The 17,066-nt window shown below is 35.5% G+C and overlaps 2 protein-coding genes across 8 annotated transcripts; both read left to right on the forward strand.

The window, feature by feature from the left end:
- The first annotated feature begins 636 nt into the window (after positions 1 to 636).
- Positions 637 to 3,817, forward strand: LOC136070805 (uncharacterized). Its single transcript, XM_065781252.1, has 10 exons — positions 637 to 917; positions 1,425 to 1,501; positions 1,587 to 1,664; positions 2,091 to 2,221; positions 2,494 to 2,544; positions 2,643 to 2,783; positions 2,894 to 3,016; positions 3,188 to 3,265; positions 3,507 to 3,599; positions 3,671 to 3,817. The coding sequence occupies exons 5-10, from the start codon at positions 2,530 to 2,532 to the stop codon at positions 3,815 to 3,817; spliced, it is 597 nt and encodes a 198-aa protein (XP_065637324.1). The 5' UTR covers positions 637 to 917; positions 1,425 to 1,501; positions 1,587 to 1,664; positions 2,091 to 2,221; positions 2,494 to 2,529.
- A 115-nt stretch (positions 3,818 to 3,932) lies between these two features.
- On the forward strand, positions 3,933 to 15,837 carry LOC111995840 (putative pentatricopeptide repeat-containing protein At4g17915). 7 transcript variants are annotated; one of them, XM_065781264.1, is made up of 5 exons: positions 9,018 to 10,792; positions 14,406 to 14,542; positions 15,160 to 15,277; positions 15,358 to 15,417; positions 15,516 to 15,837. In XM_065781264.1, exon 1 carries the CDS (start codon positions 9,078 to 9,080, stop codon positions 10,446 to 10,448), a length of 1,371 nt encoding a protein of 456 aa, XP_065637336.1. In that variant the 5' UTR covers positions 9,018 to 9,077; the 3' UTR covers positions 10,449 to 10,792; positions 14,406 to 14,542; positions 15,160 to 15,277; positions 15,358 to 15,417; positions 15,516 to 15,837. The 7 variants fall into 7 exon arrangements, with proteins under 7 accessions (XP_065637333.1, XP_065637336.1, XP_065637334.1 ...); XM_065781261.1 differs by lacking the exon at positions 15,160 to 15,277 and adding an exon at positions 3,933 to 5,827 and having other exon boundaries at positions 9,044 to 10,792; positions 15,358 to 15,837; XM_065781262.1 differs by having other exon boundaries at positions 15,358 to 15,837.
- Positions 15,838 to 17,066: the final 1,229 nt, after the last annotated feature.

Genomic DNA, 17,066 nt, shown 5'->3' on the forward strand with positions numbered 1-17,066 from the left:
CTGTAAAAGTAAAATGGTTAGTAGCACTACCAACCTGCATATTCCCCAATCAGAAATGAAAACAGTACCAAGCCAGAAGTTGAAATGAAAACTGCAAAGCAGATTTCCCAGACATAGGCACTTGTTCAAAGATTTTGACCAACAGAACCTGCATAACAAAAAAGCAAAGTATAAATCATCAGACAATAATAATTTTAGAAGTGACCTGCAATGTGCTCTACAAACCACATCTTTTTTATTTTTTTTTTTTATATTATAAATACAAGTACTTTCTACAAAGAACATGAAATATAATTGAATGTGTACAGCATAATAAAAATTAGTGAAGGTTCAATCTTTAATGGGGGAGAATCTCACCCCCAAATCATTCAGATTCCACAACCTTACTTCGTATGCCTTCTCCTCCTAATAAATCAAGATCGAAGCAGAGGGAGAGAGTGAGAGAGGCACTGAACTGTGACTTTCTTGGACACTGGTGTGGGCTTTCTATGGAAAAAAAGCCCATTTTCAGCCCAATTTGCGCACTTTTTTATTATTATTGCTGCTACTATTATTTTAGGTTCAGAAAATAAATGAAGGAAAATTACCAAAGCTACCCTTAGGTTTTTAGTTAATTTCCAAATTATACATCCATTTAAACAAAACCCTGGAAGCCCTCTTCTCTGTCTCTGTCTCTGTCTCTTCTCTTCTCTTCCATGTTTGCATAGCATTGCAGCTATTTTGCTCTCTCTTCTCCTCTAACCGCGAAAACGACGACGCATAAGCAAATAGGCGTGGTTTCAACGTACAGTTATTGCGGTTGGTTTGGTTGGTGGTGGTATCAAGCATGGGAGGCTCGAGGGTTCAGGTGAACAAGTCCCACAAGTCTCGCTTCTCTTCCAAATCTTCCCGTAACCTTCATAGAACCGACCTCAAAGGTTTACTCTTTCTCTCTTCTTTTATTTTATTTTTTTCATTTTTCCACTTGTGTATTGTTGCTCTTTTAATTTTCTTTGGTTTTCATTGCTTCTTTAATTTTCCAAATGGCTTTAATCAATATTATTGTATTGTTGGTAGCACAAGAGAAATTTTAGTTCTTGAAGTTTAAAATGTGATCTTTTTTATATGACTTGCTCAAACTAAAATATTGATTTGTCATCATTTTATAAGGGGACTAAAGGGATCATTTTTAGTTTGTTAGGGACTTAAAATCACTCACTTTTTAAGTGTTTAAGAAAATTAAAGTTTCCATTTTAAGTCTGTTAGTGACTAAAACCGATTGCTCATGAGAGAAAGAGAAATAGTTGTTTTATTGTGTTATGATAGAAAGAAAAATGGGAAAACCTTTATGTCATTGTGTGTACTTGCCAACTTGATTTCTTGGATTTTCTCGTGCTCATTCGGCTCCAAGTTTATTTATTTGATATAAATTATTGGTGGTTTAGATAAGAGCAGGATTTCCAAATCCGGGGGCAATGTTGCCAAGGGTGCTAGGGCTGCTCGACTTCAGCATAACAGAATGGTAATTAATATTTAGTTTGATACTCTCGCTCTTTCTCATCACATTGTTTACCCAATTTCTTATTAATGCTACATTGAATTGGTAGGTACGGGAGCAGAAAAAGGCGGCCCTGTTGAAAGAGAAAAGGGCTACTAGTGGATCAACAAGCCCTCCCCGTGTTATTGTGAGTATTTAGTGTTGTATGTATGATTAATATTTTATACCATCATAAATATTTTTCCCTTTATATGCATTGTTCTACATGTTTTTAGTATGTTCTTCCTCTATTATTTATTTTGGAAAAAAAAAAAAAGAAATCAATTTATACTCTGTAGTCTGTAAGCTTGGTGAATTGTCACCCGTTAGGGTGCTGCCTAGTAGTTGGAGGCTTGGGATGAGCTGTAGCCTACATGATACGTGGTTCTCGCAGGTGGGGTTGTGTATCCATGGTTTACTCCCTAGGGGTGGGTCAGGGCCCTGCCTTGGTGGGGTTCCATGTCATGAAAAAAAAAAAGTTTGGTGAATTGTCATTTTAGTATAAACTTATAAGTTGTAACTGTATTTTTGCCCTGTTTATTCTTCTTTCTATTCTAACTTGTTTCAATTTCAGGTTCTTTTTGGGCTTTCTGCTGCTGTAAATGTAGATTCACTTGCTGCGGATCTTCTGTCCTTGTTATCTAAACAAGGTGCTGGGCTGCTTTTTCAACAGTTGCTTCTTCTGAGTATAAGCTGAGAACTACGGTAAGTAATTTTTTCCAACAAAATGCAGGAGGAAGATTTGCTGTGTGAAGGGTGCTACGATGGAATTTTTTTTTTTGGTTTCATGTTAAGCAGTTAATTACCAATCAAGTTGGCTAGAGCGTATATGCATGTTTGTATTTTCATATATGTACACTTCATTAGTATTTTCTTGTATATGATTCCGAATGAAGGGTTATTCTTCTGAAATTATGACTGCCATACCAGACTGAATTGTGAACTTGTAAATATCTAATGGAAGTTATATGCTCTAGGTATTGAAAGCACCTTATGGGGATTTGCTATCATGTATGGAAATGGTTAAGGTATGTCCAGGACCTGTGTACCTTTTCCTATTTTTTCCAGTTTTTAGGAGCTTCTACTATATTTATTTTTTAACACATGGGAATGGTTTGAATGGTAGGTAGCTGATCTGATTGCCTTTGTGGCCTCAGCGAGTTCTTCATGTGAAGAGAGCCCTTCTTGCTATATTGATTCATTTGGAAGTCAGTGCCTTTCTGTGTTTAGGTCTATTGGTTTGCCAAGCACTTTTGTGCTGATTCGTGTATGTTCTTGTTGATGTTCATTGAATAGTTATGAAAATTTTGGGAATATAAATTAGTTTTTCCATTACTTGACATGAAAGAAAAAAGAAATTCTCTTTATTGCCTCTAGGACCTACCTACTGAGCTGAAGAAAAGACAAGACTCGAAGAACATTTGTATGTCTAAACTTGCTTCAGAATTTCCTGAGGACTGTAAGTTTTATCCTGCAGATACAAAGGATGATTTGCACAAGGTGATTGTCTTGATTATTTATCTTGAGCTGCCATTACCAGCACTAAGTCTTAATCATATATATATATATATATATATATATATTTTTTTTTTGATAAATCTAATCATGCAAAATTAAATGGAACTAGATCTTGATATGCATTTTTTCTCACATATTGATGTTATTTTGCAGTTCATCTGGCATAGCAAGGAGCAGAGGCTTATTGTTCCTCACTGGAGAAATCAACGGCCTTACATCATGGCTCAAACGGTGCTAGTTTCTTTCTATTATGTTTTCACTAACATTGACTTCACTTAGAGGTAGCACCAGTAGGGAACAAGATAGATTTTATTGTCTCAATCTCAAATAGTTGCTTTGTAGAGGAGTTACCTTACACTCATTGAAAAGGAAAGACAAAAAAAGATAAGAAGAATGATTTAAGTGCTATACTTCATATGAAAATATTAGTTACTTTTTTTGATTAATTATTCTGTTCATTGATGCATTGTAGGTTGATATGGTGGTTGATGATGGCAATTTAGAAAAATGTACAATGCTCCTCACTGGCTACTTGCGTGCTCATAGCCTCTCAGTGAATCAGCTGGTAACTAGAGCAGCCATTTACTTGCCCCTGGTGACTTTTCTACTTGGTTGTCTCATTTTCCTTCACTTCAGGTTCATGTTTCTGGTGCGGGTGATTACCAGTTGACCAAAATCGAAATTCTTAAGGATCCATTTCCTCTAAATCCAAGAAAAGAGCAGGACTTGATGGATGCAGATGAAGCGCATGATGTGGAGGTAAACATTTACTTTGGATATTAGTGGAACAGGTTAATATAGTGAAATTGACCAGGACTTGTGTTCTCAATTACTGAAGGGGCTGTGCCATTATTCATTACATCTCTAAATTTTTTATAAAATTTTTATTATTATTACTTTTTTTTTTTTTTTTTTTGAAGCAAACCCTTGTTGTCATCACATGTTCTCCTACAGTTATTAGCGTAGTGAGCATAAAAGTAGCTTCTTCTTTTTTTGGGTGTGTGTGCGCGCCTAAGCTATCATGATGAATGGCCTGCTCTTCAAATGGGTAGGATTTGCTTGCAGTTCTGAGTCAAAGAAACATGCAGAATGGAACATTTGAAAGTGCTTTGGTTGATTCAGTTATATGTGATTTTTTTTAAAGAAAAAGTTAGAATCCAATGAATGTATGTGCTTTTTTATTACTGACTTGTGGGGGGGAAAAATAAGTAACTAAGATTGGCGGTGGAATCCTAAATGACACTAAACACAAGGTACACTATCCGAGTCTAGTTTTTTACAACTTTATACAGGGTAACCCTATGAAATGCCATATTCAAGTGTGAGCTAACAGATTAGCCTAAAATATAGATTCTTAACTTGCATATGTACTTGTAAATTTGTATATGGAATGCGTCATTGTTGATCAATCTAGTAGGCTTCAAGTGAACATTCCAGGAAAGCCATTTAAAGCAATCATTGATGGAGGATACAACTTTTTTAAATTTATTAATTTCAATTCAGTAAGCACTTAACTGGAACCCGTAGTTGCCATACTTGGCCTTGTAGTCACTCCAGAGTTGATTAACAGTCTTCCCTAGCTGCTAAACAAAGTAATTTTTTTGGGGGGCTTTCACAAGGCATGGTTATTAGTCGGGGGACAGTGTTAGTATTGATTCAGTTATTTATCCAACTGTTAATGATCCCATCATATCTATCTAATCCATTTAGTTCCCTTTGAGTAAATTAGCAATTAGTCTCTCTGACTGCTCACAGTCCTATCACATTTTTCATAATTTCTTGATTTTATTTTATTTTACTTTTTAAAATAAAATGTGGCATTTTCAGTAGATTAGCACCATATCCCAATGGGTTTCTCTCAAATACCGTAACTTTAGCTTTTCCCTTCTGCCTCCCCTTGGGGCCAAAACTGACTTATCAAAAAAAAAAAAAAAAACCCAAAACTTTAGCTGGATTTGTAAGAAATCCTGTTATGTTTGTGGATGAATAAATGGCTTTGTATTGATTTGTATAGATTAGGGGAGGGGGGAGTTGAACCCTGGATATCTAATGCGGGAGATGCAAGAAGATTTTCATTTAATATTATTTATGTTTGCAAGTCAATTGTATTTTTATGTTTTAGGTCCTAGTCATTTACTAGGCTATAAGTATTTTTAATATTTGGAAGCAGTGTTATTTTTGTAATCAGGCAATTAGGGTTTCTTACGCCAATTAGAACTAGGGTTTAGCAATCCTTTATAAGCAAAGTATTGTACTCCTTTTGTGAGATAGTTGATATTTTGATGAATGAATTAATGGCATTTTAGTCTCTTTGGTTTGGCGCACTCTAGTTTTGCCTTAGGTGCTGACTCCTAGTGGTTGTCCCACTTGGTGCTGACTCCAAGCCAAGCCTAGGTGCGGACACCTAGGTCATCTATATCTATATATACTATAAAACCGAAGCCTACGACCAATATTTGACTTTTTTTTACTTATTTAGAGCTTGCCACATAGGATTTGGAGCTCCCACACTTTCCACATCAGCAAATATATTAAAAAAAAAAACTCTTTCTACCCCAAAACAAAACCCAATTCTCTACTAAAAACTACAACTAAAACCCATAACTCTCTCTTCTCAGGAACCCAAAAATCAAAACCCTCTCCTTTCCCCAAAATCAAAGTCCGAAACTCAGATGAGAAAGTAGTAAGTGATCAGAGGTAGAGCTGATCAGATAAGTAGGGAAATGATTGGGGTGGCGCCTAATCCAAAGAGCCCGCACCCCCCTTCAAACGCCTCCCCTTCTATTGCTACGGGTACCCATTCTCTCTCTCTAATTCATTCATTGTTATTTGAATCTCTATCTAACTTTCAGAATTCTTTTATATTGTGCTTTGCATTCTTACATTGGTGCTTGTCCCTATTTATTATTTTCTGGTAATTCTCCAAATTCTTTTCATTCCAAATTTAATCCGTTTAATTTAAAGTTAGGGTTTTATAAATTTCAGTTATAGTGCCTGATAGATGTTTGATCTGGGTCTCAGTTAATAAATCCTTATTGTTTGTTTAAAAAAAAAAAAAAACTACCAGCGAGTGTGAGAGAGAGACAAAGATAAGTCTTTTGATGTCACAAGTGATGTGATCTTTATACTCTTTGACTGTAGCATCAGTAATTGGCACTAATTTGCCAAGTTACCATCCTTCCTAGAATCTTCTCCATTTTGTTTTCTCTTCAGCAAAAGATTCAATGTTTGCTTTCTACTTTGCCTAGATTTGATCCTTTAAACTTTAGCAAAGGGATTGCTAAATAGCAGTTTGTTTGTGCATAACAGTGACATTCTGGATGATTCTCTATAGAGACAACATCTTTTATAACTATTGATATACCCTCTTGTGAATTGTTGGGAAAGATCGAAGTTGTAAAGAATTCAGCTTCGGTCATATCTAATTCTATGATCATTGTTACATAAAATTTCTTTCAAGTCATGGGTTACAATCAAATACAAAATATGTGTCTACTTTCCTAATTTCTTTAAAGTTGCTACTATACAGGGAAAAGGTACAAGGGATTGCTTTTTCAACTTCAACTAATGTTTCTTAAATTTCGTTTTGGATTGTTTTGAAGTTTTTTGTCAATGTTTAGTTGTAGTGTGCTCAATTTAGGTGCATTTTTTGGGTGTATTCATGCTGTAAAACTTTCTTTTCATTCCCATTTAGAATATGTACTCCACGTGTTTGACAAAAAGTCTCACTCAAAATTGAAACTTACCACTTAAAATTGAAACTTACCAAATAACACCGTTTGAAATCCCAACCAAGGTAGTTGTAACTTGCATCCAAGTTGTTTCGAGGGCTATGGTTATATCATTGGAAAAGCAGTTAAAGATTCTAGAATCTTTAATTATTTTCATTTGAGTTTAGGGTGAGAAAATTTGTGTATACACACACACACACACAAAAAAATTTGCATGCATATTTTGTAGATGGATTTTTATGTCTTAGATCCTATTATCCTAAGATCTTAAAAGCATATCATTTAGTTTGAATATTTATATATGTATATATGTGTATGTCTAAGCGAGTCCTAGAGCTAGAGCCAAAGAAAGCCTATGTAGGAATTTCCATCTTCAATCAAAGGTGAAAGTGAATGGTCAAATGGAGGCACCAAAACAAAGAGGAGAATCCAAAGAGAAATTTCAAGTTATCTACTTAGATAAAGATTGAAATATGTGATTCTCTTTTGAAGATCATTTTTTTTTCCTAATTATTTGTTTTGTGTTTTTTTATAAGGTGAAAATTTACTATTAACTTATGTTCAAAATGAAATACCAGCTTTATAATTATTTGTTCATTAGAGTAAACAACAAAGACAGCTGTTCTAACTTTGTATTAGTTTGAACCATATTACATGTGCAAGTGATTCAGTTATTTAATGTTTCTTACTAGCAATTTTATGGATGCTATTATACCAAGAAAAAAAAAAGGACTCTAAAACGTTCTATAAACTGGAACTCACATGTTCATAGTAAAACTACTTAAAAGAAGAGATAATTCATAAACCTGTGCATTGCACGGGTTAGCAACTAGTATCCCTTTATTTTCCAGCCTTTGAATCCTATTGCATCATTTTTGGTATCAGAGCAAACACCAATCTGTTTGAAGCACCACTGCAGTCAATCCAGAACCAGAAGAAAAAAATATAAAAAATCTGTTGAACCACTGTCACAAAGCCACTGTTAACCAACCCATTAGAAATTCCAATCACTGTTGTCTTCTTATCACCACTGGAAAGCCCCACAAAAATCCTGCCAATACCATCTCGCCACCATTGACAAAAGCATCCCAACCACATCTGCCACCAAAAGAAAGAAAGAAAGAGAGAATAAATAAAAAAATGACCATTGTGTTTTCCACTGCCAGAAAGACTAGCCACCACTGAATTCTGCAATACCAACATCACCATAATCAAAATCCATCCACATCCATATTTTCTACCGAAACAGAAAATCCAGACCAAAAAAAAAAAAAAAACACCATGGAAACAAAGCACCCAACTCTTCAAGCCTGGCCAGTTCGAGTTCCTCCTCTGTCTCAGAGTACTGCATAGCCAACCCACTCCACCAGATCAGTTCTGCAAGAATTCATTAATGCCAATCTCACCCTTTCGTCCCAAAGCTGCTGCCCACAGCCATCACAAGACCACCACTGTTGCAACAAACAGCCAGTCCATCAACCCAATATTAGAGGTAACCCAATAGTCCCATCTGAGTTCTTTCTTCCTAGTGGCACTAGCGTCCTTTAGATTTGTGCCATCTAAGAAATCAATGGCTCAGTTGTTAGATTTGTGCCAGCGGACTCTCTTCAATTGGTCTCGGTGTTGGGGTTTTTCGGATTGTTCTACTATTCCTGATTTTCTTTTGTCTCTTAGAATAGGATGTTGATTCCTTTATTTCTTTTTGTCATTGTGGTTTTTTGTTCACTACCGTGAACTTTTTGTTTCTTTTTTTCTATTCTAGTAATAATGTTACTTTCTTACCTATCAAAAAAAAAAAGAATAAGAATAAACGTGTGTTTCTTTTATGTTAGTGCCAACTCCAGTTTTGCTTGGTGTCGACTCCAATTTTGCTTGGTGCTGACTCTAGGATTTATCCTTTGTTTTTTTGTTGTTTAATCTTCCCCATAATATTGTGTGGTTGTCCTACGTCAATATCTCCTCTGGAAACACTAGGATGTGGCATTTGACCTAAAACTAAAGGTTATTGGCAATTTGTAGAGAACACATATTGGCATATTTGTCCTGAATTCAGTTTTTCTAATATAAATATAGTTGGGGCAGTACTATTTGCACTTCTTCAGTTTTGCGCCAACTGCTTGTTAATGCGATAAAATCTTATGAAGTCATGGGGAAGTGGAGTATTTTGCTTAAGAATTTGGAGACTGATTTTTTTTATATTCTTTGGTTGATTTATTATGAACTTAAAAATCAAATATGTGATGGAATTTCACTTATACATCTTATTTCTGATTTGCAGGTTTCAATGGTAGTTACCTGGGGTGATGTAAATAATGGTTTGTAGATTGTCAACTAGGTTGTTGAATATTAGTATAGCTGGATTTTGTAAATCCAGGCAATTGGAAAAGGCTGAAGCAGTTATAATTGATGGTATAAGATTAGGGGTTCTCCCAGATGTGGTAACTTACAATACACTGATTGATGCATATTGTCGTTTTGTCAGCATGGATACAGCTTATACTATTCTTCCTAGAATGAGAGAAGCTGGTATAAGTCCAGATGTCATTACATACAATTCTTTGTTAGCTGGTGCCGCCAGGAATTGCTTATTATCACAATCGTTGGATATATTTGAAGAAATGCTTCAATCAGGTATACATCCTGATGTATGGAGTTACAACACTTTGATGCATTGCTTCTTTAAATTAGGAAAACCGGATGAAGCTTATAGGGTTTTCCGGGATATCATACTTAGCAATCTTTCTCCCTGTCCAACTACATTTAACATCATGATCAATGGCCTTTGTAGAAATGGATACATGGATAATGCCCTTGGTTTATTTAGAAATTTACAACGTCATGGATTTGTCCCCAAATTAGAGACTTATAATATTCTAATTAACGGGCTTTGCAAGGCAGACAGATTAGGGGCTGCAAGGAGTGTCCTCAAGGAACTTGGGGAATCAGGTCTTAAACCAAATGCCATAACTTATACTACAGTTATGAAACGCTGCTTTAGATCTAGGCAGTTTGAACTAGGGCTTGAGATCTTGTCAGAGATGAAGAGTGAAGGCCATATGTATGATGGCTTTGCATACTGCACTGCCATTAGTGCTTTAGTTAAGATGGGCAAGATAAAAGAGGCAAATGATTGCATGGAGCAGATGATCAGGAATGGCATCGTGCTCGATTTAGTGTCTTATAATACCCTAATTAATCTTTATTGTAAAGAAGGTAAGTTGGAAGCTGCCTTTAAGTTGTTGGATGAGATAGAGAAAGGGGGTTTGGAATGTGACAGGTATACTCACACAATTATTATTGATGGATTGTGCAAGGCCGGTAATATTGAAGGGGCTCAACAACATTTGAGTTACATGAATACTATGGGCTTTGATTCAAACTTGGTTGCCCTCAACTGCATGATTGATGGGTTGTGTAAAGCTGGTCAGATTGATTGTGCAATGAAATTGTTTGAATCTATGGAGATTAAGGATTCTTTTACCTACACGTCCTTGGTGCACAACCTTTGTAGGGCACGGAGATTCCGTTCTGCATCCAAGCTTTTACTCTCTTGCTTAAAAAATGGCATGAAAATACTCAAGTCTACCCAACGTGCTGTCCTCGACGGTCTTCGTAATTCGGGGTATACAAGTGAAGCAAGGAAGCTTAAATCAAAAATTTGGTCAGTTCGTCTGTTACATTGATGATTTGCATAAGTTTTTCAAGTGTTATCCTATTAGGATAAGTGGTATCCTATTTGGATCAAGGTCTAAGAAATTGCCATGTGAATCCCCTTGTTGTAAGTGTCCAGTGTTTTGGACTAATAAGCCTTATACTGAGAAGCATATTAGTACCATGGTCAATCTGATTCAATGGACAGTGACTCAGTATAGTTTTTGCTGTCCATACATTTCATATCTAACATTCCATCTGGTGATGCATGTGATTGGAAGATTTTGCCAAATAACTTTAGGCATATCCAAAGAAAACTAGGCACATCTGGGAAGCTTTTAGTTGTGGCAGTTGCTTCAAGTTGATGGACTCACAGGTGAACCACTTTTCTTATGCATTGATGGCTGCTATACTTCCTTAAGGTTATCTAGTTAAAAAAAGTGCATCAGATGTTCCTTGGTGGAACATCAGTACTGATCTTTTTTTTTTTCAAAAGAACTTTCTGTTTTATTTGTTACAGTGGAGAGCTTTATGATAAAATTGATTTTTGTTCATATTCATATTATGGCCCAAAAGAAAGGACCTAGTTTATTCAGCTTAAATTGTTGAAAGGGATTTTTATTGCATAAAAGAATAAACCTAACAAGCCCAATTGGACAGTCTTCCTAGAAAATATATCTATGGATGTGCATGTTATTAAAAAAATTCTAAATCGTTGTTTCTTTATCCTATATTTGTTATCCTAATTTTTTACTCATTACTAGAATTATCTTTTGACATTGTTATGGGTTAGGAGGAGAGATTCAAATTCTGATTCTATAAATTAAAATATTTTCCAAAGCTTTCAGAAAATGTGGCTGTTCCTTTGTTTTGAATTAGCACCTCCCCATGCACAAAGTGCTTGGGGGTTTGAGAAGAAAGAGTTCGAGTTGCGGGGTTAGCAGCATATTGTAATTATCTCTAAAAATAAAAAAATAAAAAATAAACTATTGGACTCTTTACTGGGATGATCTATTGGCAAAGTCATGTAGTGATGGAGGGATACAAATTTCAAGTTTGTCTTCTTGGTGTTCTTGTCTTTGCCGTAACTTTTTGTGTTTCAAGTAGGTTAAAGGAACAATACTTTTACTTAATGATTATGGCTGTTTGGGAATGAAGTAACTCATTTGTTGATGTTAGAATTATGGTTAAGCGATTAACTTCACCATTTCCTAATAGCTTAAGTTATAGGAAAAATCAGTAATATATCACGGTATTGGAATAAGAGATCCTGAGTTCGATCCCTGTCGTCACTCTACCTCCAATTTAAAATGATAAAAATTCAACATGTTGGGCCCCATTTATAAGGGGGAGTTTAGGCCCACATGTGAAGAGAAGTGTTAGAATTATGGTTAAGTAATTAAATTGACCATTTTCTAATAGTTAAGCTTTTGGAAGAATTGGTAATATATCAGTGGAGATGAGCTATTGCCACAAAATATGGGGAGGAATGGGGTGGTTGGACTTTGGGTTTAGTTAGGGTTTCTCATGGGTGCAACTTGTGGAGGAATATTAAGGTGGGTTGGAGCACTTTGCTAGTTTGTCTCTTTTGAGGTTTGAGATGACCATTGTCTGCGGTTTTGGCATGATGTGTGGTGTGGGAGTCAATCTTTGAAGGAGTTGTATCCTGCTCTGCTGGTTCTCTGATCAGAATGTTACAATTCATTCAGTCCTGGATTGCCAGGGAGGGGGATGATCAGTTCTGGAATGTGAGGTTTCATAATATGTTTTCATGATTAGGAATTGGAGGAAGTCAGTTCTTACTTGGATCTTATTTATTCCAATCTCTCTAGGAGGTCAAGGGGTGACAGGATGTAATGGAAATTAAAAGGTAGCAGCGTCTGTGCTGTTCACTCTTATTATGAGTAAAAAAAAAACTTGTTTTGGGTTACAGAATTATCATCATCGTGGGCTTGCATAACCTATTTCATTAATAAATCCGACTCATTATCCAAAAAATAAAGTAAAAACTCTGCAGGCAATATGTTTGTAACTTACACGCAAGTCGGAATCTTAGTACGTGAATTCTGGGTTTCATCTATGACATTCTTTTTTCTCTAGTTGTCGTTCTTTTAATTTGACCTGCTATTGTGTCTAGTAGATCAATATTATCACAGTATTGAGCAAGTGCAACAACCTGCTTTATATCTAAATCCAGAAACCTTCTCCAATGGGAAAGATATAACTGTTTTGATGCTACTCTAGTTAGGTTGAGTAAATGCATTGCTGAAAATTTGTAGATAAGATATCAATGTGGGTGCCTTTAATAGGCATCTGTATGCTCTCTTGCTTGATTTTAACAATTTGAAATGAAAGCTAACGGAGAAATTTGTGGGGGATACTGAGTATTTGGTTAAGATTATTAATCTTTCTCCTACTACATTGGTGCTTAAATGACATTACTTTAGTTTGACTCATATGACCTAGTGTCATGACAAGGACTTTACAGAACGCCTTTTGTTAGATTATCACAAGTAATTCTGCAGCTAATGTTATATTACTCCCTGTAAATTTATTCCGGTGCTTAGAAAAATTAAATCATAGTCTGATTAAATGTAATTTGTACACACTAAACTACTTAACTGCATTGGCCTTGCTTACAACTTTGATGGTTAATGTTTTATTCACTTTATCTTTTTTTTGTTCAAAGTTCCATGTGATGGGGGTTGACCACAGTCCACTGGTTGTCAATTTGCCATGGCCTTTCTTTTGGGTCCCTTTTTTGGTGGCTTTCATTCTATTCGAAGAAACAGAGATCAACCTGTGACTCCTTGTTCCACTGAGGCTTCATAAATGGGGTGTCTATGCAACCAACACTTTGTTTTAACTAACTAGACTCATTAGGCAATAGGCAGGGCCAGTGCTATTGCTTGTTCTTCTGCCAAGAAAAGCTGACTAGCCACAAAATTGGAAGCTAGGAACAGGCTTTGCTATTAACACCTTTAAAGTTGGGTAGTCATGTGTTTGAAAAATTGGACAGCAATAATTGGGATACATGCATTATAAACATTAGGTGTCTGAAGATGTTCCATGGAACTTCCAAAAAAATTGCCATATAATTTATCTCATTCTCTCTCTGTACATTGGGGTAAATAATTGCATTTTGCGTCCGTCAAATTTGGGTCATGCATGATTTGGTCCCTCAATTTTTCAAGTGCTTTGTTTTAGTCCCTCAAATTTCAAAAGTGAAACAAATTAGTCCTGCCATCAACTTTGCATCTAATTTTACTGATGTTAGTGATCCAAAATTTGGATGCATAGTTAATGGAATGACCAAAATTGTTACCCTTTCAAAAATTGAAGAACTAAAATAAAGCACTTGAAAATTGAGGAACCAAAATCATGCATGCCCCATTTTTGAGGGACAAAAAATAAAATTTACCCTAATATTATGGCTGATTAATGAGGAATCTTTAACAATTTGTTCTTGGAGCTAGCATGTACACTGTCAGGAATTGTGAAATAAAATTTTTGTTTGCCATGGCAAGAACTTTCCGCATGGTTTTCTTCCACGAGATAGAATGAGTAATGCAGTCATTTAGTCTCTCTTGGAGTCTCTATAAACAAAGGCCAATTGATAGATTCCATTGGTTAATGTAAAATGTAGTTCTTTACAAGTTAAAATATACCCACTAGTTGTCACTGTAATTACTATTTTCTATATAGGCTGGTCTCTCATTAGCCTTCCTGTAGTATTTTAGCATTCTCATGTCAAGAAAATTATAATGATGATGCTTTTATCATATTGTCTTGCATTTGGGAGTTGCCTTTTCTTTCCCCCCTTTCAACAGTATGATAAACTTATATCTTCTAGTTGAAAACTATAACATAGAATATGTCGTAAAAAGTTTGTTCTGAATAACATTTATCCTTTATTATGGAAGTAAAGTAGGAGAAATGGTTTCGCTCTCCCTAACTACTACAGGATTGTTTCCTTCTTTGACTTACAGGATCTTTTGTCCGTTAAATTGTCAGCCACCCCCTATTCATATGATATTCCCTCATGACAAGACTCAATGCTTCTTCAAGAACCAAAGCAAAAAAGAAAATATAATGACGTAGAGATTGATGATCTGTCACCCCTTTGGTAAGAAATCAGCTTTCATTGTGTACAGGTTTGATTTGAAGGTCCATTATGTGATTGTGCAAGGACTACCAACAAAATTCTTAAATCTCATCCAATTTTGTCAAACTTTCCCCTTGATAGAAGCTACACACATTTACTAAGAATTCTAGCTCTTGAAATAGATCTCAACATTATGACAGATTGCTCTGTTCTTAGGATTAGCCTTAAATTCTCTTGAATAATAATGGATACATACGTGTGTGTGTGTGTGTGTGTGTGGGGTATATTTCTTAGGGTGCCAAAAGGTGGCCAACAGGCAGTATTAGCAGGCTCAATGATTTCCTCTGGGATGTAGAGTGAGAACTAGTATAGGATTTGACACTAATACAGTTACTCATGACAATATTTGTTCATCCATATGAAACAGATTGTTTGTCTTTGTCTTTGTATGTGATGTTAGACAATAATTGGGTGATATTGGTGGAACACTAGTGATTAGTGAGGGAATAATGGCGGCCTTTGGGACCTGCCGCCATGTGTTGGGGATTAAAAATGGAGACATGTCATTTGGACTTTCTTCTTTACTTTTTCTCCTCTTCTTTTAAGGTGTTGTTTACTGTAAGCTGCTTGCTTTTTAGGTTTGCAAGTTGCAACTCATTCATGGGAGTTGGTGCTGTCGAAAACCCAGATCAGTTGCAATTCAGCTTGCTCTCTTTGGTTATCCCAAATAGAATGATCTTGCTCCCAAAGTTGCCAGTATAATTCCATAAATATGTTTTGGTTGACATTTAAAAAATCTGCATAATATTGGACTAAGAATTATCAATTTGTTGCAGGTCTTGTGGTAGAGGTTGGGCCTTGGTGCGATGGCAAGTACCTTCCACCAAAAGCAATAGGTCTTGTGTTTGAGTCCGGGAATCAGCCTCTCCTATTCACCTCTCATATCTTACAGAAGTGGGAGTTTTGTTCATTGGTTACTACCTTTTTATTGCAGGTCTTGTGTAGGAAGAGGAATTGCATTGGATGCCTAATTGAACGTGGCACAACGAAAAAGCTTAGTTGCATTGTTGGAGTGACATCTTTGAAGTAGCTTAGAAGCGTTATGATGTCTTGGCTAACACCCAAAGAAGATATCAAGCTTAGATGCACTGTGACGCTGGTGGTAAATGCTAGCAGCAATAGGTATGTATACACTATTGTTACTTAAGCTATCCAATATAGCCAACTGTAGGATAAAACATTCTATATGCAAAATCAAGGTGTTATACTGTTATTCATTTATTTTGAGAATAAAGATATGATGGAAGTCATGGATATGATGAAGTTTTTTTTTTTTTTTTTTTTGTGTGGGGGGCGGGGTAAGATGTTCTCTGGTTATTGGGATTTTCGAGAGAGAGAGAGAGAGAGAGAGAGAGAGAGAGAAGCAACCTTTTTTTTGTGAGAAAACTATGTATAGAATGAAAAAGAAAATGTCAAATTTATAGTAAAAGCTGTTTAAGTCTATTTTAAGTTGAGAATAAGAAGAGTCAAAATAAAGGAAGATAAAAAAGTAGAGAAAGAATGATATTAAAGTAGAAAGTAGTGGGAAGATGAAGAGGTAAAAGGAAATGAGAGTTTTGGAAAATTAATAATAAAAATAATGGTTAAAAGATATTTTAATTTTTAAATAATAATTAAGTCACCTTAAATGAGAAAATGTTTAAAAAATATATAAGAAAAATTGAAAAGAAAAAAAATGATGACGTGGCTGCTAATGTGGCTCAACTTGAGTGTAGCAACATTAAATGTCACGCTTCAGCTTTTAGTAATATATAGATATAGATATAGATGTGTTATATTATGAGATTTTTTTTTTTTTTTAATGATTGTCTTGTTAAACACTTAGATATATTATTCAATTTTTTCTAAAAATTGATTTGATTTTATGGGATAAATTTAGTTGTAATCTCAAGTATATTTTTATTAATGAAATAGGTTTCATTAAAAAAATTGTACTAGTTGTAGTGAAAATTAACAAAAAGTAGTTGTAGTGAAAATTAACAAAAAGTAAAGTTTTACGGGATGGGATAGGGCCCCAAGGGGCAAGGATGGGGTGAGAAAATTTTCCCCGTCATGCGGGGTGGGGTGAGGATAGGGCAAGACAAAACTATGCAAGGCGGAGACGAAGACCCCATCCTTCAGACCCGCCCCGCCCCACCCCATTGTCATCCCTGATGGGGAGTATTGCTCATGCCTCCAGCCTTATGGTCATTGAGATGTGGATCTCACTATGGCCGATTTAGGTGACTATATCACAAAAACAATGATTGGAGATTTTACTTTCTTTTAAAATGTCCTAACTAAATCAAATGAAAATCTCAATTCCTCATGTTTATTTGGTAGTAACTTGATCAGTAAGTTTAGTAATGCATTCCTGACTAGCTTCTTTCATATAGGGATCTATCTTACAACAAGGGCCTGACAGGACCAATCCCACGATCAATTGGGAATTTGAAGAAACTATTGAACTTGTAAGAAAATATCGATTGTTATTAACAGTCCGTGC

This window comes from Quercus suber, unplaced genomic scaffold, assembly GCF_002906115.3.
Source record: "Quercus suber isolate HL8 unplaced genomic scaffold, Cork oak 2.0 scaffold_261, whole genome shotgun sequence".
Classification (NCBI taxonomy): domain Eukaryota; kingdom Viridiplantae; phylum Streptophyta; class Magnoliopsida; order Fagales; family Fagaceae; genus Quercus; species Quercus suber.

Bases quoted from the DNA above. Each gene is read 5' to 3' on its own strand.
- LOC136070805 (XM_065781252.1), top strand. The intron at 2,784-2,893 runs GTATGTTCTTGT...TATTGCCTCTAG, and splicing joins GCACTTTTGTGCTGATTCGT to GACCTACCTACTGAGCTGAA. The intron at 3,017-3,187 runs GTGATTGTCTTG...GTTATTTTGCAG, and splicing joins CAAAGGATGATTTGCACAAG to TTCATCTGGCATAGCAAGGA.
- LOC111995840 (XM_065781261.1), top strand. From the start codon at position 9,078: ATGGTTTGTAGATTGTCAACTAGGTTGTTGAATATTAGTATAGCTGGA.